Raw genomic sequence first — 23808 nt, 5'->3', positions numbered from 1 at the left:
GAGCTGGCTGTCGTGTGCAGTCTGCGGTTGCGAGTTGAATCAATTTTTGGACACTGGTACTCATTTCGCCGACCACAGGATGACAGGCTGAGTCAATCCCACTTGGTGTTAATTCAACGGCTATAAAAAAAAGGGGCTCAAACTCAAGATGCGAAGAACTTGAGCCAACCACCTTAACAATTAAGCCAACACCAGACTTATTACCCCCTTAAATTGAGCCGATTAACCTCGAGGTTCACATACTTTTCCAACAATTTTTTTTTTTTTGTATACCTTGGTCGAGGCTCGTATGAGAGCTAACACACAACTCACAGCAAGGAGGCATGAGACAAGAGGGGCGGGAGTGGAAGGGACAAAACAGTGGGGAACAGACACATTAGGATGAACTGTGGAAGGGAGAGGGATGGGGATGGGATGGGGAACATGGCGAAGAGAAGATGGACATTACAGGGACTTTCAGGAAGGAAAGCAGGGGAATTGAAGGAAGTGGGCTTGGGTGGATTATCGGGGGTAGAAAAGATCGAGGATTTGGATGGGGGAAGATAAGAGGTGGTGGTGAACAGCTGTTTTGAAAGCCTGGAGGGAAGAATGGGAAAGAATAGAGTGAGGAAGTTTATTCCAAAGGCGGGAAAAAAAGAGGAATGAAAGAGTGAAGATGAGCAGCGATTCGTGATTTTGGTAGTTTTACCAGAAGGGGGTTGTTGGCGGACCTTGAGCGCCCTGTGGAAATGTAGTGGGGACAAATCGCAGAGAGAGCAGGGGGGCAAGGCTGGAGAGGAGTCGGTAGAAGACAGAAAGACCACCGACCAACCTGCGGTGATTGAGTGAGAGGCCCAAAGACTCAGCTTCATTGCGGGAGATGCCGATGATCTTAAATGCCCTGGTTTCCACAGCGTGAAGCCGAGAAAGGTGGGAGGCAGGAGCACCTGCCCAGAGGGGAGAGCGGTACTCCATCAGGCTACGGACAAAAGCTTTGTAAGTGGTCAGGAGCTCAAGAGGGCCGAGGAAGGACTTAGCACGACGGAGGATTCCCAGTCGGCGACTGGCTTTTGAGGCGAGGTTGGAAATGTGACTTTCCCAGGAAAGGTCATGGCAGATAGTGAGACCCAGAAGTTTGAAAGAAAAGACTTCTTCCAGAGGATTGTTGAGAAAGTGGATGGGGGGGTTTTCTAAACGGTCCTTTCGAAGAGACATAGTGAGAGTGTGAGATTTGTCTGGATTGAAAGACATGTTCCACGTGTTGGACCAGTTTGTGATTTTATCCAGATCTGCAGTGAGCGAAGAAGCTGCTGCTTGCCGGTCTGAGGGATGACAGATGGTACGGCAGAGGGTGGAGTCGTCGGCAAAGAGAAATAGAGGATTTTCCTGAGAGTCCGAGAGATCATTGATGAAAACCAGAAAAAGAACAGGGCCCAGAACGCTACCTTGAGGAACTCCAGCCTGGACAGGAAGAGGGGATGAGAGAACTCCATTTAGGGCCACACGTTGACTGCGACAGGAGAGGAAGTCTGCGAGCCATGAGTGGAGATGGCCTTGAATACCATGGGAAGAGAGTTTGGTGAGTAGGGCAGGGTGCCAGACTGTGTCAAAAGCACGTGATATGTCCAGGGATACGGCTCGGATTTCCTGTCTGGCATTGAGGACCTCCATCCATTGATGGGAGAGCAGAAGCAGCATATCCAGGGCAGAGTGACCTTGTCTGAAACCAAATTGATGATTGGAAATCAAGCCATTGGAGAAGAGGAAGGATTTCATGTCTGAAGCGATGATGGATTCCATAACCTTGCTGATGATTGGGAGAAGGCTGATTGGTCTGTAGTTACAGGGATCTGTTTTTGCACCTTTTTTATGCAGGGCAGTGATGTTAGCAGATTTCCAAGCAGATGGCAGATGACCTTGGGCAAATGAGAGGGTGAATAGAATAGAGAGAGGGTGAGCAAGAGCAGAAGAGCAGGCTTTGAGGACACGTGGGCTGATGCCGTCTGGACCGGTTGCAGAATCTGACTCGAGGTTTGAAAGCAAGCTCTCCACCTTGTCAGGAGAAAAGGATACAGAGTCCAGGGACAGTTGGGTGCGACTGGGTAAAATGGGTAGAGATAGTGATGGGTTTAGGACACAAGATTTAGCTGCAAACACCGAGTTTAGACATTCAGCTTTATCACGTGTGGAATCAGCAGTGCGGCCATTTGAGGTAAGGGAGGGGATGGAGGGGGAACATACACCAGAAACAGATTTGATTAAATGCCACCAGGATTTTGAGGAGGGAGAGAGGTTTGATTATTCAAACTTGAGATGAGAAAGATGTTGTTTTCTGGCTCTCCTGAGGGTAGATACACACTTGTTCCGAGCTTTGTGGAAAGAACTGAGATTGCCCTCAGTTGGGTTTGCTTTCCATGAGGAAAAGGCAAATTGTTTCAGGACAACTGCCTCGCCACAAGCTTCAGTAAACCAAGGGCGGGAGGAAGGGTAGGACAACTGAACACGAGAGGGGATAAATCTGTGCATGAGGGAGAGCAAGTTTCTTTGAAAGAATTCCCAGGATGAGTTGATGTTTGAGAAAGTAGTGATAGGAGACCAGTCTGTAAGTTTGATGGCTGCTCGGAGACCCTGCCAGTCGGCTTGAGTGAAATGCCAGACTCGACGGCGGTGAGGTGGTTCTCTGATAACAGCCAGAGAGATGTTCACTTTGATAAGGACATGGTCAGAAGAACCAATTGGAGCGAAGGAAGAGCAGCAGATATTGTCAGGGAAATTTGTCAAAATCAGATCCAGAAGAGATGGAGTACCATTGGTTGAGATCCGGGTCGGGAAGTTGACCGATTGAGTCAGTCCCAATGAGTCGCAGAAAGCTTTTGCTGAGGTGCCATGGCAGGTGAGAGAGGTACCCACACCTAGCCAACTGGCGTGATGATAATTGAAGTCACCACATAAGAGGAAGAGAGAGTTTGGATGAGAAGATAGAAGATGGTCCATGTTTTCGGATAGTGAGGTGTAGATGGAGTCATCACTGTTAGGTGGACGGTACAGTACACATATAAACATGAGGTGGGAGTGGAGGGGAAGCCGAAGCCAGAGGTATTCCTGGGGGTGTGGGGGAGTGAGAGCAGTGCATGGAGAGTGAGGAATAGAGTCTTTGATGAAGAGAGCAACACCTCCACCAGGACGAGGCTCAGGTCTGTCATACCGTAAGAGGGAGTAACCAGGGAGAGATACTTGGGAGTCAGACACGTCTTGGGAGAGGAAAGTTTCTGTTAGGCAGATTATGTCTGGTTTGTCAGTGGCAACCTGTATGGAAAGATCTGAAAGGTTTGAGCGAAGGCCCGGGATATTTGAGGTCCACACTTTTAATGAAGAGGTAGGGGGAGGCTTTGGGTGCAGGAGGTGGAGGGGGAGGGGGATGGTAGGACAAGGGACGAGGGGGGTAGGTAAGGAGGGTTGTTGAAAGAGTGTGGGGTATTGCAGAATAGCGAGGGGAGGGGGCCGAATGAGAAGGAGAAAAGGCTCTGTGGTGCTGGGGGAGAGGGGGGACAAGACACAAGGAAGAAGGCAGTTGAGGATTTGACGAGGTGGAGTGAAGAGATGGAGGTGAGAGGGCAGTGGAGGCAGGCAGCTTGGTGGATGAGAGGGGGGGCAACTTAGAGAAGGATGAGTGAGGGGATGAAAGGTGGGAGAAAGGTGAGGGGGGAATTTTTGAGAGAGGTGAGAGGGAGGCTTGGAGGGAGAAGAGTGGGATGGTTGCTTTGAGAGTGAGAGTGAGAGTGAGGGGGGCGAGTTGGCACTGAAGTTGGAAAAAAAGAATGGTTGATGGAAAGCGAACATCCATTGCAAACTGTGGTTTTTAAAAGTTTTAGGTCAGAGATGCGATTTAACACAATTCTTGATGGATGCAATAAAGGCGAATTCAGAGAATGGAGAGAAGAAGCGTTGTAATAGTTGGATTTTTTAGGCAAGGAATGAAGGAGAGGTCGAAATGAGAGCAGTCTGTTAAAATAGCAGAAGAGTAGTGCATTGTGAAACAGTAAAGAAGTTAAATGAAGAGACATAGTGAAGAGACAAATATCCAATAACAATGAAGTTAAATGTTGGATCATTTTGTTGAATAAATAATTGAAAAGGTAGATTTTTTTGTGTGTTTGCTATTTAATTAATCAGGTCCTCTTTATCTATTATTAACTCTGCCACCGAAGGTGGAAGGAGGTTACGTTTTCACCCGTCTATTACTTGGCAAAAAATTTTTTTTGCCAAGTATGTTGGTCTGTAGTAGTGGTTGTCTGTCTGTCTGTCTGTGTGTGTCTATCACACGATTTTTGGCCACAGTTTTCAAGTAATAGTTCTGAATTTTTTTGTGCATGTAGGTGACCAATTAAGGACAGCAATACTTGATTTTGTTGAAGATCTGAATCCAGATTCAGATCTGAGAATTTTAAAAGTGATTCTTCACCATTGAGAGATGGGGCCATAAATGACATATTGTTGTGGCGCCGGGTTCGGGGGGGGGGGGGGGAACAACCGCTACATGGAGCAGTTGGGCCGTCTCCCACCGAACACCCGGAAATGAAGATCGTCACTCCGGATAACTCCGAAGTCGACGGGTCGCTTAATGGACCGTGGACGCCAATATTTCGACCGCGCGGTTTGGGTCTTTTTGTCCGATTCCAATTTACCTAATTAGCCGTGCGGTCGAGCTACCGGGGAAGCCACACCCTTGGCCGGCTTTGTCCGAACCGAGTCGCTATTACCGACTCGGATCCGGCGTAACCGAGCGGGAATTACCAAAGCCGCGCCGATCCAAATAACAATCTACGGCACAATCGGCCTCACTATAACTCAAACCCGAACCATAGTCGGCCAATGAGAGAAAGCACAGAAAACGAGCTGATACATTTAACACGGGGTTTATTCACAATAATCAGGAAGGGAGACACAGGGCAGAGTTAATCCGACTAAATTGCAATGTACAATAAGCAAGACACTTATTGAATTCTACTTACAAGACTGGCCACAGACACACACCCAAAAAGAAATGGAGCCAACTGGCCTTTATTCAGACCCTTCAGCCATGGAGGATAGGCAAGCTGGGGGTTAGAGTTTGGTCGAGTACCTGGCCGCCTCGTGCGGTCTGGCCAACCCGCACTTGTGAGCTCGGAGTCCGTTAAAGGGATCAGGGTCCCCAGCTCGACAACACGAACCACAATCCAACGAGCCACCACGGTGGGACTCGAACCCACAGCCAGAATCCAGCGAGCAACCAGGATCCTGTGGACAACCAGCCACCAACGAACGATGACGACGACCAGGGAACGAAGACGGGAACCAAAATGACCAAGGCACGACCGAAAAAGGACCCCCACTCGTCTTTGAGCGCCTCGCGATTCTTTTTATCCCCCCCGCCGTGTGGGGTGGAGGGATCCGTTTCTCTAGTAACTCACCTCCGGATTGGACGAGGGGTTTCGGGTGTCGTGGTGTCCAGCCGTGATTGGAGGAGGGGCGTGTCGGTGTCTCGGTGCTCCTCCCCCGAGAGAGGCTCTTTTGCCTTCCCCAGTGTCGACAGGGGAGACATTCTTTTTTGATGGGGTGGAGTCAGAGCTCCGAGGCGAGGAGGATCTGCCCACGTCCGTAGTCAGAAGCACGTGCGTTATGGCGCCGTGGTGTGAAGTGAAGGTTGGGCGGGTGAAGCGCTTGTTCGCCCGCAGAGTGGGAGGGAGGAGTGAAGTGAGGGTTTTGTTGACGTTGGCAGATTTAAAGATGTAAAAAACCTGACTATAAAAGAAACCTGCAGCATACATATGAAATTAACCCATTAGACATAGGGGAGGGATTCTAACTATCCACATATACTAAACGAAATAACTGAAGTATGGGACTGCTGACTGTCTGTGTGCAAAAGGCTTCCAAATTCGTAACAATATTGCACGATAAACTCAAAAAGTTGTGGACGGAGTCGGATGAAACTTGGTGGACACGTTGGGTGTGTGACAAGGACGAATTGATTCGATTTTGGTGAAGATCCGAATCCGGATTCGAGAATTTTTCAAGTGATTCTTCACCATTGAGAAATCGGGCCAAAACCAAAAAAAAGCACGATATCTCAAAAAGTTGTGGATTTTTTCCGCAGAAACTTTGTGGACAGCTTGGGTGTGTGACAAGGATTAATTGATTCAATCTTGGTGAAGATTCAAATCTGGATCCAGATACGAGAATTTTGGAAGTGATTCTTCACCATTGAGAGATGGGGTCAGAATCTATGTATAACATGATGTCTCAAAAATTTGTAGACGAGTTATGACAAAACTAGGTGGATCAGTTGGTTCGGTGACAAGAACAAGCCGATTCGATTTTGGTTAAGGTCTGGATTCAGATCTAACCAATCAGTGGGATACAAAATTTAAACTGTTCAGCATGGCGGAGGTGTGTGCTCTACCAAGTGCCGTTCCGTTTGGCCAAGTGTCACTCTACGAGTGATTTTTCATTTGTTACTTGCAATATCGAAGATTTTACAAGTGTATTGGTCAGTCGATTTTGTTACTCTGTTTGTCTGTCAATTGAATACAGGTCACAATTTTAAAACGATCTTCAAGAAACTTTATTAAGTTGTCGAGATTGTCTCAACTTAAAAGCCTATTGATTTTGACGTCAAAGGTCATCTTGAGGTCGAATTTATAAAATCGGCATTTTTCATCCGATTGCCTTGAAATTTAAACAAGATTAAAATATTGCGTCACTGAATTGAGAAACCAACTATTTGAGGTCAAAGGTCAACTCAAGGTCAAACTTCTAAAATCAAATTTAATCTAAAAAAGTCACTTTTCATCTGATTGAGCTAAAAAAATTAAACAGCAATTGCATAGTGTATCACTGAACTTGGAAACCAACTATGAGGTCAAAATGTCAACTCAAGGTCAAACTTCTAAACTCATCAATTTTAATCAGTAAAATAATCAATTTTCATCCGATTGATCTGACCTTTGATTAATATTGGCAATTTTAATTGAAAACAAAATGGAAAATTTGATGCATCATCATGCATTTGATGGAAAATGCATGCATCATCCTAACCCAGTCATGCTTTGGTCCAGTTCTATTCTTTTCAGTAAACAACTCCAACTCAGGCTGCAAATTGTGAACGATCATGATGGATATGTGTAATCCGATTTATCGAGTTCGAACTGAGAATGGATACTTTTATGTATTTTAGAATTTGCTCATCTCGCAACATATTTGCAACGATCCTGGTTATTATAAGACCGAGTTCGTGACAGTGTTGATGAAGTGGAAACTACTCATCTGGTAATTACATTTCGTGTGTTAAAAACATAATCACGGAGATTGGATCAGAGCCTTTTCTTTGAAGTGACCCCTTTGAGGAAAGACCTCAGATTCGTTTGGTGCAGTAGTTGGTGCGATGCTGTAGAGGGTGCTCAAGTGAGACAAATCAGAGACTTGACAAAGCACATGATGTCATGTGGTTCAAATCATTCTCATAACTTCTGAACAAAAAGCTCGGTTAAAAAACCAACCGTCAGACACATCAAGCCGGAATAGGGTGAAGACACCGAAAGGGACCACTCACCAGATGTGGAGAGATCTTCGTGAAGCTAACAGATTGATGTGAAGTCAAAATGCCACCCACTGTTGAAGCAAGTGGTCACGGGGTGATCAGATGTGGAGAGATATCTCCATAAATTACCAAGACAACACACAGAAGAGGAAATATGCAAGCTGACTACAAATGATATCAGAAAGACAAAGTCAACTTAGCTTGCGGTTGCTCATCGCTAAGCCTTTCAGAGCTGAGTCCGTGAATTTAGTATGGGACTTTTGGAATGAGGTCTCTTCCAGAAATCTGCAACACTGATGGAGCAGGAGTCGAGTGAGTTCCACATCACTGGACTTTTTGAGAACGAACTTGTGTGCAATTCACACCGAGCATTGAAAGCAAGCCGAGGACATCAAACAGGATCAGTTTTAGATTTGTGATGATGAAAACTTCAATTAGATTTTGCTGTTTATGGGCTGAAAAAATAAAATAAAATAAAATAATAAAAGCTTGTAGTCTACGAGTTTGTCAAGTATTCATCATCGATAAAAACAAACAATCTGGCACTGTAATGATTTCATGATGGATACAAAGTTCAAATTGCTGGTGCAGTAAGTACACAGCAGAAGTCAAAGCAATATTCACAACCATCGAATCGTTTAATCAACTTTCATTTCATCGGAAGCAGACGCAGTTTAATGAGTGCGATTGTGCCTTTCATTATGCCATAATTACGACTCTACTGGGTAATAACATGCATGGGAATGCACGAGTCAAATAAAAAAAAATCAATGTTTTGCATGTGATGAATTTCATAGTATATATGCCAAGCGATGCAAATCAACTCAAAGCCTTTCATCAACGGCCAAACTCGTTTTATTTCATTAGAATCTCATTTGCAATCACAAAAACAAGCTTCGCTCACAGAGCCTTTACATGAACAACCAAAGGTTACATCCATTCAGGAATTGGGATGACAGGGATTTGAGAAAACAAACCAACATCGCTGGGATTCTGGGGCAAACCAACATCGCTGGGATTCTAGGGCAAACCAACATCGCTGGGAATCAATCTGGGGCAAACCAACATCTCTGGGCTACTGGGGCAAATCAACATCGCTGGGAATCTGGGGCAAACCAACATCGCTGGGAATCTGGGGCAAACCAACATCGCTGGGAATCTGGGGCAAACCAACATCGCTGGGAATCTGGGGCAAACCAACATCGCTGGCAATCTGGGGCAAACCAACATCGCTGGGAATCTGGGGCAAACCAACATCGCTGGGAATCTGGGGCAAGTCAACATCGCTGGGAATCTGGGGCAAGTCAACATCGCTGGGAATCTGGGGCAAAACAACATCGCTGGGAATCTGGGGAAAATCAACATCGCTGGGAATCTGGGGCAAACCAACATCGCTGGGATTCTAGGGCAAACCAACATCGCTGGGAATCTGGGGCAAATCAACATCCCTGGGAATCTGGGGCAAATCAACATCCCTGGGATTCTGAGGCAAACCAACATCACTGGGAATCTGGGGCAAATCAACATTGCTGGGATTCTGGGGCAAACCAACATCGCTGGGATTCTGGGGCAAATTAACATTGCTGGGATTCTGGGGAAAACCAACATAGCTGGGAATCTGGGGCAAATTTTCAGTGCAGGGTTTCTGGGGCAAACCAACAGCACTGGGATTCTGAGGAAAACCAACATCACTGGGAATCTGGGGCAAATCAACATTGCTGGGATTCTGGGGCAAATCAACATCGCTGGGATTCTTGGGCAAATAAACATTGCTGGGATTCTGGGGCAAACCAACATCGCTGGGATTCTGAGGCAAACCAACATCGCTGGGAATCTGGGGCAAATCAACATTGCTGGGATTCTGGGGCAAACCAACATCGCTGGAATTCTGGGGCAAATCAACATTGCTGGGATTCTGGGGCAAACCAACATCGCTGGAATTCTGGGGCAAATTAACATTGCTGGGATTCTGGGGCAAATTAACATTGCTGGGATTCTGGGGCAAATCAACATCGCTGGGATTCTGGGGCAAATCAACATTGCTGGGATTCTGGGGCAAATTTACAGTGCAGGGTTTCTGGGGCAAACCAACAGCACTGGGATTCTGAGGAAAACCAACATCACTGGGAATCTGGGGCAAATCAACATTGCTGGGATTCTGGGGCAAATCAACATCGCTGGGATTCTGGGGCAAATCAACATCGCTGGGATTCTTGGGCAAATTAACATCGCTGGGAATCTGGGGCAAATCAACATCCCTGGGAATCTGGGGCAAGTCAACATCGCTGGGAATCTGGGGGCAAATCAACATCACTGGGAATCTGGAGCAAATCAACATCGCTGGGATTCTGGGAGCAAACCAACATCGCTGGGATTCTGGGAGCAAACCAACATCGCTGGGAATCAATCTGGGGCAAACCAACATCTCTGGGCTACTGGGGCAAACCAACATCACTGGGAATCAATCTGGGGCAAACCAACATCTCTGGGCTACTGGGGCAAATCAACATCGCTGGGAATCTGGGGCAAATCAACATCGCTGGGAATCTGGGGCAAATCAACATCGCTGGGAATGTGGGGGCAAATCAACATCGCTGGGAATCTGGGGAAAATCAACATCGCTGGGAATCTGGAGCAAATCAACATCGCTGGGAATCTGGGGAAAACAAACATCGCTGGGAATCTGGGGCAAATTAACAGCACTGGGATTCTGAGGCAAACCAACATCACTGGGAATCTGGGGCAAACCAACATCGCTGGGATTCTGGGGCAAATTAACATTGCTGGGATTCTGGGGAAAACCAACATCGCTGGGAATCTGGGGCAAATCAACATCGCTGGGATTCTGGGGCAAATCAACATTGCTGGGATTCTGGAGCAAACTTACAGCACTGGGATTCTGAGGAAAACCAACATCACTGGGAATCTGGGGCAAATCAACATCGCTGGGATTCTGGGGCAAATTAACATTGCTGGGATTCTGGGGAAAACCAACATCACTGGGAATCTGGGGCAAATCAACATCGCTGGGATTCTGGGGCAAATCAACATTGCTGGGATTCTGGGGCAAATCAACATTGCTGGGATTCTGGGGCAAACCAACATCGCTGGGATTCTGGGGCAAATTAACATTGCTGGGATTCTGGGGAAAACCAACATCGCTGGGAATCTGGGGCAAATTTTCAGTGCAGGGTTTCTGGGGCAAACCAACAGCACTGGGATTCTGAGGAAAACCAACATCACTGGGAATCTGGGGCAAATCAACATTGCTGGGATTCTGGGGCAAATCAACATCGCTGGGATTCTTGGGCAAATAAACATTGCTGGGATTCTGGGGCAAACCAACATCGCTGGGATTCTGAGGCAAACCAACATCACTGGGAATCTGGGGCAAATCAACATTGCTGGGATTCTGGGGCAAACCAACATCGCTGGAATTCTGGGGCAAATTAACATTGCTGGGATTCTGGGGAAAACCAACATCGCTGGGAATCTGGGGCAAATCAACATCGCTGGGATTCTGGGGCAAATCAACATTGCTGGGATTCTGGGGCAAATTTACAGTGCAGGGTTTCTGGGGCAAACCAACAGCACTGGGATTCTGAGGAAAACCAACATCACTGGGAATCTGGGGCAAATCAACATTGCTGGGATTCTGGGGCAAATCAACATCGCTGGGATTCTTGGGCAAATTAACATCGCTGGGAATCTGGGGCAAATCAACATCCCTGGGAATCTGGGGCAAGTCAACATCGCTGGGAATCTGGGGGCAAATCAACATCACTGGGAATCTGGAGCAAATCAACATCGCTGGGATTCTGGGAGCAAACCAACATCGCTGGGATTCTAGGGCAAACCATCATCGCTGGGATTCTCGGGCAAACCAACATCACTGGGAATCAATCTGGGGCAAACCAACATCTCTGGGCTACTGGGGCAAATCAACATCGCTGGGAATCTGGGGCAAATCAACATCGCTGGGAATCTGGGGCAAATCAACATCGCTGGGAATGTGGGGGCAAATCAACATCGCTGGGAATCTGGGGAAAATCAACATCGCTGGGAATCTGGAGCAAATCAACATCGCTGGGAATCTGGGGAAAACAAACATCGCTGGGAATCTGGGGCAAATTAACAGCACTGGGATTCTGAGGCAAACCAACATCACTGGGAATCTGGGGCAAACCAACATTGCTGGGATTCTGGGGAAAACCAACATCGCTGGGAATCTGGGGCAAATCAACATCGCTGGGATTCTGGGGCAAATCAACATTGCTGGGATTCTGGAGCAAACTTACAGCACTGGGATTCTGAGGAAAACCAACATCACTGGGAATCTGGGGCAAATCAACATCGCTGGGATTCTGGGGCAAATTAACATTGCTGGGATTCTGGGGAAAACCAACATCACTGGGAATCTGGGGCAAATCAACATCGCTGGGATTCTGGGGCAAATCAACATTGCTGGGATTCTGGGGCAAATCAACATTGCTGGGATTCTGGGGCAAACCAACATCGCTGGGATTCTGGGGCAAATTAACATTGCTGGGATTCTGGGGAAAACCAACATCGCTGGGAATCTGGGGCAAATTTTCAGTGCAGGGTTTCTGGGGCAAACCAACAGCACTGGGATTCTGAGGAAAACCAACATCACTGGGAATCTGGGGCAAATCAACATTGCTGGGATTCTGGGGCAAATCAACATCGCTGGGATTCTTGGGCAAATAAACATTGCTGGGATTCTGGGGCAAACCAACATCGCTGGGATTCTGAGGCAAACCAACATCACTGGGAATCTGGGGCAAATCAACATTGCTGGGATTCTGGGGCAAACCAACATCGCTGGAATTCTGGGGCAAATTAACATTGCTGGGATTCTGGGGAAAACCAACATCGCTGGGAATCTGGGGCAAATCAACATCGCTGGGATTCTGGGGCAAATCAACATTGCTGGGATTCTGGGGCAAATTTACAGTGCAGGGTTTCTGGGGCAAACCAACAGCACTGGGATTCTGAGGAAAACCAACATCACTGGGAATCTGGGGCAAATCAACATTGCTGGGATTCTGGGGCAAATCAACATCGCTGGGATTCTTGGGCAAATTAACATCGCTGGGAATCTGGGGCAAATCAACATCCCTGGGAATCTGGGGCAAGTCAACATCGCTGGGAATCTGGGGGCAAATCAACATCACTGGGAATCTGGAGCAAATCAACATCGCTGGGATTCTGGGAGCAAACCAACATCGCTGGGATTCTAGGGCAAACCATCATCGCTGGGATTCTCGGGCAAACCAACATCACTGGGAATCAATCTGGGGCAAACCAACATCTCTGGGCTACTGGGGCAAACCAACATCACTGGGAATCAATCTGGGGCAAACCAACATCTCTGGGCTACTGGGGCAAATCAACATCGCTGGGAATCTGGGGCAAATCAACATCGCTGGGAATCTGGGGCAAATCAACATCGCTGGGAATCTGGGGCAAGTCAACATCGCTGGGAATGTGGGGGCAAATCAACATCGCTGGGAATCTGGGGAAAATCAACATCGCTGGGAATCTGGAGCAAATCAACATCGCTGGGAATCTGGGGAAAACAAACATCGCTGGGAATCTGGGGCAAATTAACAGCACTGGGATTCTGAGGCAAACCAACATCACTGGGAATCTGGGGCAAACCAACATCGCTGGGATTCTGGGGCAAATTAACATTGCTGGGATTCTGGGGAAAACCAACATCGCTGGGAATCTGGGGCAAATCAACATCGCTGGGATTCTGGGGCAAATCAACATTGCTGGGATTCTGGGGCAAACTTACAGCACTGGGATTCTGAGGAAAACCAACATCACTGGGAATCTGGGGCAAATCAACATCGCTGGGATTCTGGGGCAAATTAACATTGCTGGGATTCTGGGGAAAACCAACATCGCTGGGAATCTGGGGAAAATCAACATCGCTGGGATTCTGGGGCAAATCAACATTGCTGGGATTCTGGGGCAAATTAACATTGCTGGGATTCTGGGGCAAACCAACATTGCTGGGATTCTGGGGCAAACCAACATTGCTGGGATTCTGGGGCAAACCAACATTGCTGGGATTCTGGGGCAAACCAACATCGCTGGGATTCTGGAGCAAATTAACATTGCTGGGATTCTGGGGCAAACCAACATTGCTGGGATTCTGGGGCAAACCAACATCGCTGGGATTCTGGAGCAAATTAACATTGCTGGGATTCTGGGGAAAACCAACATCGCTGGGATTCTGGGGCAAATCAACATTGCTGGGATTCTGGGGCAAACTTACAGCACTGGGATTCTGAGGAAAACCAACATCACTGGGAATCTGGGGCAAATCAACATTGCTGGGATTCTGGGGCAAATCAACATCGCTGGGATTCTGGGGCAAATTAACATTGCTAGGATTCTGGGGAAAACCAACATCGCTGGGAATCTGGGGAAAATCAACATCGCTGGGATTCTGGGGCAAATCAACATTGCTGGGATTCTGGGGCAAACCAACATCGCTGGGATTCTGGAGCAAATTAACATTGCTGGGATTCTGGGGCAAATCAACATCGCTGGGATTCTGGGGCAAACTTACAGTGCAGGGTTTCTGGGGCAAACCAACAGCACTGGGATTCTGAGGAAAACCAACATCACTGGGAATCTGGGGCAAATCAACATTGCTGGGAATCTGGGGAAAATCAACATCGCTGGGATCCTGGGGCAAATTAACATTGCTAGGATTCTGGGGCAAATCAACATTGCTGGGAATCTGGGGAAAATCAACATTGCTGGGATTCTGGGGCAAATTAACATTGCTGGGATTCTGGGGCAAACCAACATCGCTGGGATTCTGGAGCAAATTAACATTGCTGGGATTCTGGGGAAAACCAACATCGCTGGGAATCTGGGGCTAATCAACATCGCTGGGATTCTGGGGCAAATTAACATTGCTAGGATTCTGGGGCAAATCAACATTGCTGGGAATCTGGGGAAAATCAACATTGCTGGGATTCTGGGGCAAATTAACATTGCTGGGATTCTGGGGCAAACCAACATCGCTGGGATTCTGGAGCAAATTAACATTGCTGGGATTCTGGGGAAAACCAATATCGCTGGGAATCTGGGGCTAATCAACATCGCTGGGATTCTGGGGCAAATTTACAGTGCAGGGTTTCTGAGGAAAACCAACAGCGCATCGGTTTAGGCAAATCCCATCGATCCAAACAAACATTCATACAGCACAGGGACTCAAACAAATGCAGAAACAACAGAGATAAAGACAAACAAACATCATAGAGGTAGAAACAAGCAAACACCATAGCGATGTTTGATAGCCATAGTTAGTATTATTTGTACAAATAATGTTGCACTATTACTCTCATGGTCAGCTGCAACATGTTTCGAGACATTTGTTTCCTGATGACGTTTCTTTGCCGAACATAAAGCGTAAACGTTCGTTTTATTTCAAACCAAGGATGACATGAATAAATCTCTAAAAATACAACTGTCATCAAAATCATGTTTTACCGGAAAGTTCACAGGACATGGAGCATGCAGGGTGACCACCCCCCCCCCCCCGCAAATCCCTAAATTCCATTCAAAAGGCAAATATCAAACCAGAGTAAAAAATTACTCGATGTATAAATAACCACTCATGTTGCTGGAAGTTTTTGAAATGAGCAATTCATTTACAATTCAAAACTCACCGAGCACTCACTAACACTTCTGTGGGAGGCTCTTCATTCCTAGGTTGCTATTTCAATGCCCAGGTTAGAAACGATCAAGTTCAAGTCTCACCAATCATAAGGTGGGGTCGCCATCCTTTGGAGAGGACATTAATCTGGCTCTCCAATCTGGCAGCATTCCCCAGTGGACTTTAAAGCCCTCATGGTACCTTTTAAAGAGTGGGCCATTGCGTGCATGTACTCTTGTGCAATTCGAAGTTAGATCCTAAATCTATGTGAGCACTGCATCAGCGGCACATCAATACCTCAATGATGATGTAACCAGCAAACTAAAAATATGATCGAATCCAGGTGTTGTGATGCAGGGTATCACAAATTATTCTTGTCTGTTGGGTGGTGTTATGGTTCAGGCATCATCATCATTGATTCAGGCAATGTGGTCAGTGCTGGTATGCTTCTGAGTTTTATAGAATGTATTGATAAGAAAGATTCTCTCTTAGGGGAGTTGTGGGGTGCAAATAGGGAGGAGGGGAAAGTTGGGGGACGGAGAGTTCTGAGTTGTGTGTTTCGTGCCACATTTTGTTTGTACAACTCACGGTTGGAACTGTCCGGTCGTTGCGATGGTACTTTGATTGATCCACATCATGTGACATTGGCAAAAAAAAAACATGCGAAATTCACTTGATAGATAAAGTTGGTGCTGTTAATACCAAGGAAGCAGCTTCCTCAATTATGGATCATAATTTTTGTCCATCACCTCACTCTTACATGAACCTCAGTCTTGTAGAGAAAAAAAAAATCCCAGACAGCAAGAAAGACCAAAGTTGTTCCACGATGTTAAAAAGTGAGCAATTTATCAAGAGATCGCTCACGACCTAGGAGCTTTGGATGTGCAATTCACAGTCTTCGTACCATGCGATTGTGGTGACCTTGTTAGAGAGCTGGACTGAATGATCGTTGCGTGGTGCACATGCCACTGGACTCCCAATGAGGCCAATGTTGAGATTGAATTCCATGGTAGTTAGAATCCTGAAAGGACAGTTTCTTTGAATGCTGGTCCCTCAGAGGTAGCAATGTCAGGACTATAGGTTACATGAGCAGAATTGCCTTTTACTTGCATAAACACAAAAAAGAATTGCAAATGTCGTCACCAATACTGTGGTGTGTGTGTGTGTGTGCGTGCGTGCGTGCGTGTGTGCGTGTGGTGTGCAGTTCCATGTGCACCAAAAGTCTGTGTTACCACATCATACATCACTTTGTAGAAGTCAAGCCACCAGACAGTTCTGCCTGCTGTGTTTGTGGTTTCCCAACTTCTCCTTCCACCCTCCTCCCGCATCCTCCCAAAAGCCACCCATACCCTAACCCTGCACTTTGCTGTGCATGTCCAAGAAGCCAAATTGAAGCCACGTGAGGGCCGAGAACACTAAAAAGATAAATGAGCTTTTACCACGCAATGCAACCCAGTGGCCTCCCCCCACCTCACTGAAGTTTGCGGTTGTGTGCCAATCATGATGTCACATTTCAAATGCACATGCCTGGACCACACCCTCACCCCATCTTTATGCGAGTACCTACAATGCACCTCACCAATCTGCACACTTCGCAATAAGTGATGGACACAGATTAGTGAGAGGTTAAATGGAATGTACCATGACCTGATGGATTTTGACAGATAAAGGGCATTTGAACCCAATATGCCTAAACTGAACCTATATCTAAAATGATTACTCTAAGCCAGCAGAGGAAATACTAATTAGACAGCAAAGCCTAAAGTTGACATTTGACGGGAATACTGGTAAACAAAATTCTGTTTATCTATAAAGCTATTGTGGGATATTTAGTATCCACAAGCGAATGCGAGTACATGTTAGAGCACGGTTAGAACTCTTAATGTTCCTCTCAAAGGTCAAAGGGATGTGTTTTATTTTTTGATGCGTGTGAAACATCAGGACAGTTTAAAGTCAGGTTGGGAATCAAACCCAGAGTCGACAGATCAAAGGAGAGTCTAGCTACCCCAATCACGTCAGCTGTGGGGAGGGTGGGAAAACTTCAGGTTTCATTAGAAAATCCTTAGTCTATTTATCCTTCTCAAAGTACGTCATCAGAGAACATACACAACCCATCCCCTCCCTCCATTCTCAACATACACTATTTTTCCCTCATCTGTCCTCCCTCAATATACACTAACCCCTCTCCCCTCACCCCACCCATCCTCTCCCGAACATGCACTACACCCCCCCCCTTCCATCCTCCGAGCACATACACTACTCCTCCCCCTTCCATAAACTTGGTTGTTGAATTCCCTCTGTGACATTCACCTCGGGAACAAAGGGATATAAATAAGTAATAAAAACAAAACTAATTGTGTTAAAGCCGTTTATTTAAAGGCTGCAGAGATATATTTTTTCTTTAAAACAACACTTTGGGTCAACATCTCTGCCCAAAGCTATTTCCATCTTAATTACACTTGCTTCAAAAAAATAACTAACTTCTCAAAGTTTGTCTCAAGAAAAGAAAGCTTCTTCAATGCAAAATGCCACCATTTTTGAAAGTCATCGAATCAAACCAATTCCTTCGTCCTTGTGCGAAGAAAAACCAACCTTACAGGACTTCGCATTTATTTATCCGCATCACAGCTCCTTGGGCCTGGAACTCATGGTTTTGAGATTTTCTTCCGGTTCCGGTTCTTCACGTTGTGCGTGTCGTAGTATCGCGATCCGGTCTTCTTCGGCTTGAGGGCACGCTCCATACGCCGTTTCTGCACCAAACGCACCAAAATACGCTTTTATCTTAGTTAAAACGACCGTCCACATCGACGAATGAATGCTGGGGTTTTAGGCCTCGGAGACCGTTACACGAAGCTCGAAGGAGAAAAAAGAAACAAATAAATAAAAAAACAGGCGAGAGCGGGGACCAAGGGAAAACAATTAAGTAATACAAAGTTAATTGCCATTTTCATTAAACTACCCTTAAAAAGTTCTTCCAATAACTACTGTATAAACAAGAGATTTAAAAATCAATCAAAATGCTCACCGATGTGGACGTAAAGCATCGAGAAATATGTTCATTGTGGAAGTGTGACATGTGTGATGTGAAAAACAAGTCATTGCACAAGCACACAGTCAACTGCACCTTTCAAACAGTGTCAGGTAGCAAAGATAAAGAGGTGCAAGCAGTTACAACAAAGGATGGAATCAACTGAACGGTGATCGCAGTTTGCTAACCGTCATGGGAAGCAAGGACAAGCCGACATTTTGGACGTCTACGCCTCGTCGGAGCAAAAGTGGTAATGTCCAAAACGTCAGCTTCTCCTCCCTTCCCACACCTTGATGAAGAACACTGTCGATTTACTCACCTTCAAGATGAACACTAGCGTTCCATTAGAGCATTGGGACACGGTGATCCTTCAGAAAGTTTGGTGGATCTGGGATAACCGAAGCATGCCCCTCGCACCACGTACATCACCTCCAGGAGATGGAGGATCCCCCAATTAGAAAACATCCAAGAAATTTGCATCTAGGAGGTTACAGTGACTTCTATAGATCACTCAGAAGCAAAGTGACAATTGTTGACCTATCTACTGACAGTAGAGACAATCTACTGTCTCTCGTTTTCCGAAACCTCATACTCCATAATCTCCAATATATTGTTACGAATTTCACCCGCCCGGCGTGCGATCGGCCACGTAACTCGAATCGCGACGCGTCGCCCACCGGAACGGACAATTCAGTCGTGACCCTCTTGGAACTATCGCCAAGGAGCTAGTCACGGGTGGGGGTTTAACCTCACCACAACCCAGTCCGCATTCTACCTGCGCGAAATAGGTTGAATCGCCGAAAGTCGATATACCTAAGTATTCGCACGGGTAACCTACCGAAGGGTTGTACCACGCCACAGGTCGACTCCAGACACGAACCGCTTAAGCGGTTCTATTCTAGTCTCTCCTCTATTTTTTCTATCTCCCGCGTCTCTATACATTTTATTTCTATTGTCTCTTCGTGTCTATTAGTTTCTTCCTGGATCCTCGTCTCTGTTTCCTCCTTCGTTTTATTTAATTCATTCTCGACTCGGTCTATCTCCCGTGTCTTAGGCAATACTTCTACTTCCTTCTTTATCTCTGTTGCTTCCCTCTTCTCCATTTTTATTTGCGTCTCCTTTATCCTTGTTTCGTTGCACGCAATTGCCCTTATGCCCGCCTGCAGGGCTCGCATATCGCTCTTGAATGCCTTCTTGTGCGCATCCATATCGTCCATCAAATCGCACGCATTTGTTTTTATTTCTGCCAGCTTTGTTTGCCATTTCTCCTTCAATTGTTTCTGAAGCCTGTCAATGTCCACCTGCCTCGCCTGCCATGACCACGTGGTTTGAAACAGTTGTTGGGAGCGCTCGCCTCGTGTCGTTCGGAGCGCCATTAATAGCGGCCCGCTCACGCCTCGTGCAGCGCTGAAGTGCGGCCGCGCCGCCATCTTGCGACTCCGTTTGCCGGCAAAGTTCGTGCTCAGAATATGAGGTTGAGCTCCCCCACGGATTGTAATTAGCGGTGGAGTTATAAAAAGAACCATCCCGGGCCATGGATTCTACATTACTACACATATACATTTCTACCCCCGGCACCCGCTCGCCTTGAAAATCCATCTTATTTCTCGTAAGAGATTAAAATTTTGCCTGCTCGTAATTTGGGGGGGGGGGGGAGGGGGGACGGGGAGATTGCTTCGCACACCCCTGAGCCGATCCCCATAAATTTAGTTGGAGACCGAGGTGGATTTGAATCCCACACTCATGTATACCAATGTTACGATTTTCACCCGCCCGGCGTGCGATCGGCCACGTAACTCGAATCGCAACGCGTCGCCCACCGGAACGGACAATTCAGTCGTGACCCTCCTGGAACTATCGCCAAGGAGCGAGTCACGGGTGGGGGTTTAACCTCACCACAACCCAGTCCGCATTCTACCCGCGCGAAATAGGTTGAATCGCCGAAAGTCGATATACCTAAGTATTCGCACGGGTAACCTACCGAAGGGTTGTACCACGCCACAGGTCGACTCCAGACACGAACCGCTTAAGCGGTTCTATTCTAGTCTCTCCTCTATTTTTTCTATCTCCCGCGTCTCTATACATTTTATTTCTATTGTCTCTTCGTGTCTATTAGTTTCTTCCTGGATCCTCGTCTCTGTTTCCTCCTTCGTTTTATTTAATTCATTCTCGACTCGGTCTATCTCCCGTGTCTTAGGCAATACTTCTACTTCCTTCTTTATCTCTGTTGCTTCCCTCTTCTCCATTTTTATTTGCGTCTCCTTTATCCTTGTTTCGTTGCACGCAATTGCCCTTATGCCCGCCTGCAGGGCTCGCATATCGCTCTTGAATGCCTTCTTGTGCGCATCCATATCGTCCATCAAATCGCACGCATTTGTTTTTATTTCTGCCAGCTTTGTTTGCCATTTCTCCTTCAATTGTTTCTGAAGCCTGTCAATGTCCACCTGCCTCGCCTGCCATGACCACGTGGTTTGAAACAGTTGTTGGAAGCGCTCGCCTCGTGTCGTTCGGAGCGCCATTAATAGCGGCCCGCTCACGCCTCGTGCAGCGCTGAAGTGTGGCCGCGCCGCCATCTTGCGACTCCGTTTGCCGGCAAAGTTCGTGCTCAGAATATGAGGTTGAGCTCCCCCACGGATTGTAATTAGCGGTGGAGTTATAAAAAGAACCATCCTGGGCCATGGATTCTACATTACTACACATATACATTTCTACCCCCGGCACCCGCTCGCCTTGAAAATCCATCTTATTTCTCGTAAGAGATTAAAATTTTGCCTGCTCGTAATTTGGGGGGGGGGGAGGGGGGACGGGGAGATTGCTTCGCACACCCCTGAGCCGATCCCCATAAATTTAGTTGGAGACCGAGGTGGATTTGAATCCCACACTCATGTACACCAATGTTACGATTTTCACCTGCCCGGCGTGCGATCGGCCACGTAACTCGAATCGCAACGCGTCGCCCACCGGAACGGACAATTCAGTCGTGACCCTCCTGGAACTATCGCCAAGGAGCGAGTCACGGGTGGGGGTTTAACCTCACCACAACCCAGTCCACATTCTACCCGCGCGAAATAGGGTGAATCACCGAAAGTCGATATACCTAAGCACTCGCACGGTCACCTACCGAGGAGTTGTACCACACCACAGGTCGACTCCGGACACGAACCGCTTAAGCGGCTCGTTCCGTGCTACAGGGATAACCGAGCGGAGTTATCGTCGACCTTGAAGGTTCAGATTGGTTACCGGGTGTTTTAAACCCACTATCGATCCCTTACGTGATGCATCATGGAGATTCAACAAAGGAAAGGACGAAGCGAAACGGGGGAACAATTGGACAAGCACAATTTTATTTCACACACGTAAGCAGGCAAATAGGAACAAAAGCAGACAAATAGGAACAAAGGAAAGCACTACGACCGAATAAAAGGCAATTATTTACAGCACAGTCACTTATACAGGTTTTACTTGTCGGACTGGCGCCACAAACACACATACAAAAGCCCGAAAAGAAAAGAAAAGAAGTGACTTCCCTCATGGACCGTCGACTCCTCCTCTCCAACTACCGTCAGCGCGGTCGCGCCTGGTTCCGGCTTCCCACGCGGCCGGCGAACCCTCTCCGGCACCCCTCGTCCGGACGCGCAGGTCCACCACAGGCCGCACTTGTCGCCTCCCGTCCGCGTCTCCACCAACAGGCCGCGCCGGGCCACGAGCGCGGAAATGAGAGAGGAGGAAGGGAGCGCTTTGGAGAGCGAGACCCAAGGAGAGAGACCGAGCCTTTTTGGAGAGAGAGAGAGCTCCAGCCAACATGAGCCACGATCAGAGAGAGAGAGAGCTGGTGCCTTTTTCGGAGAGAGCTGCAGCCAACATGAGCCACGATCAGAGAGAGAGAGAGAGAGAGAGAGAGAAAGAGGCTGAGCCTCGCGTCCGTTTGCCTTTTGGAAGGTGGGGCTCCGCCCTTTGCCGCGTGGGGCTCCGCCCCGTTCGCGGCTCCACCTCCCTTCGAGGCGTTTCCAGAAGGCTCTCGAAGGGGGGCGTGCCCCTACTCCGACCGCCTCACGCCGGGCCTCCACCAATGTGGAGGGAGCTGCCCTACCCCCCCTTCCTGCGCCAGCCTTGGCACCGCAGAGGGGTGTGCAAACCCGCGCACGAGCACAGGTTTCTTTTTTGCCGTTCTCGTTGGTTGGTTTGAGGTTGTTGGATCCAAAATAACGATAGAGAAAGAAAAATGGCTAACTCGAAGCGTCGCAGCCCGGATGAATCACACATATTCCCTCTAAACAACAGGAGTGGACTAACTACACATGAACTTAGCGTCATAACTGATCTAAGGACCCTTTATGGTGTATTGCGAATTTACACAGCCGTAACAATATCATCCTCACTTTGCTGCTTATCTCAACCACTTCTGTCCTGCTCCCTTCACAATATGTGTATGTGTGTGTATGTATATATATATATATATATATATATATATATATATATATATATATATATATATATATTAGAGTAGTCCAAAATCATAAGGGAAAAATTCAAAATTTGAATATTCTTGGGGCATGTTGATTATTTTGTTCTACCTGACTAGAAAATACTCCTGGCCAAATTTGCCACAGTTCCAAAAATATTTAGGGGTCCATCAAGAGGAAGGAAGTTGTTACATCCGGTGGGGGTTGCTACATCCGGTGGGAGAGAAGAAGATGTCAGTGGGAGAGAGGGAGACGTCAGTTGAGCTTTCGGTTCGCTGTCGGTCGGTGTTAAAAATACTCTTTTATTTTTCTTTTTTTTATCTCTAATTTTTTTCTTCTTCTTTTTGATTCCCAGAGTGAGTGAGTATGGCGTGTTCTACACGGAAAAGTACGGAACTGTTCCTCTTGGATCAACCATTGGAGAAATTCACTGACCGCCAGTTGCCCACTGCCCACTGAGAACATTTTATGCTCTTTCCTTTCATTTTTCCTATTAGTATTGTGACATTATAATGAATCCGTTGAGAGACTTTGATGGACCCCTAAACCACCTCCAAATCTGCTAATTTTTTGTGTCTTTGCGTTTTTCAACGTCAGGGACGATTTGGCAAACATGCCCGCGAGAATTTCGAACTTTCATTTTTTGGACCACCTATATATATATATATATATATATATATATATATATATATATATATATATATATATATATATATATATATATATATATATATATATCTGTAACAAGCTCATAAATGAGCACCAATGAGGCCCCACTTTGCTTTGTGGTATAGTAAGACATTCAATCAACATCTTAAACAGATGGTGAGGCCCAAACCCCGCAGAGGACACAATGTGCTATGATGGGCCAACTTTGTACACCTTGGTTGTCACTGTTCTTGTTGTTTCATCATGCCAAAGTGCAGCCTTCTTTATGGTATTAAAACCCAAAATCCATTTTTAAAAGCAGTACAAAACATTATAAACTAGATGTCATAGAAATATAAACTAGACATGAAATGTCAAAGCCCCCATTGTTTTAGTAATTTTGCTGTAT

General features: G+C 46.8%; 1 protein-coding gene across 1 annotated transcript in view; it reads right to left on the bottom strand.

Moving 5' to 3' along the window:
* Nucleotides 1–17614: 17614 nt before the first annotated feature.
* Nucleotides 17615–23808, bottom strand: part of GNL2 (G protein nucleolar 2) — a 58021-nt gene continuing 51827 nt past the window's right edge. Inside the window, exon 17 of the mRNA XM_085898617.1 lies at nt 17615–18010. Within this exon, the coding sequence (XP_085754743.1) occupies nt 17906–18010 (105 nt within the window). The 3' untranslated portion in view covers nt 17615–17905. The remainder of the gene's footprint in view (nt 18011–23808) is intronic.

This window comes from Eptatretus burgeri, chromosome 1, assembly GCF_056783735.1.
Source record: "Eptatretus burgeri isolate ZD-2024b chromosome 1, Ebu_testis_v1, whole genome shotgun sequence".
Lineage (NCBI taxonomy): Eukaryota > Metazoa > Chordata > Myxini > Myxiniformes > Myxinidae > Eptatretus > Eptatretus burgeri.
This window is presented reverse-complemented; position numbering and strand designations above follow the sequence as displayed.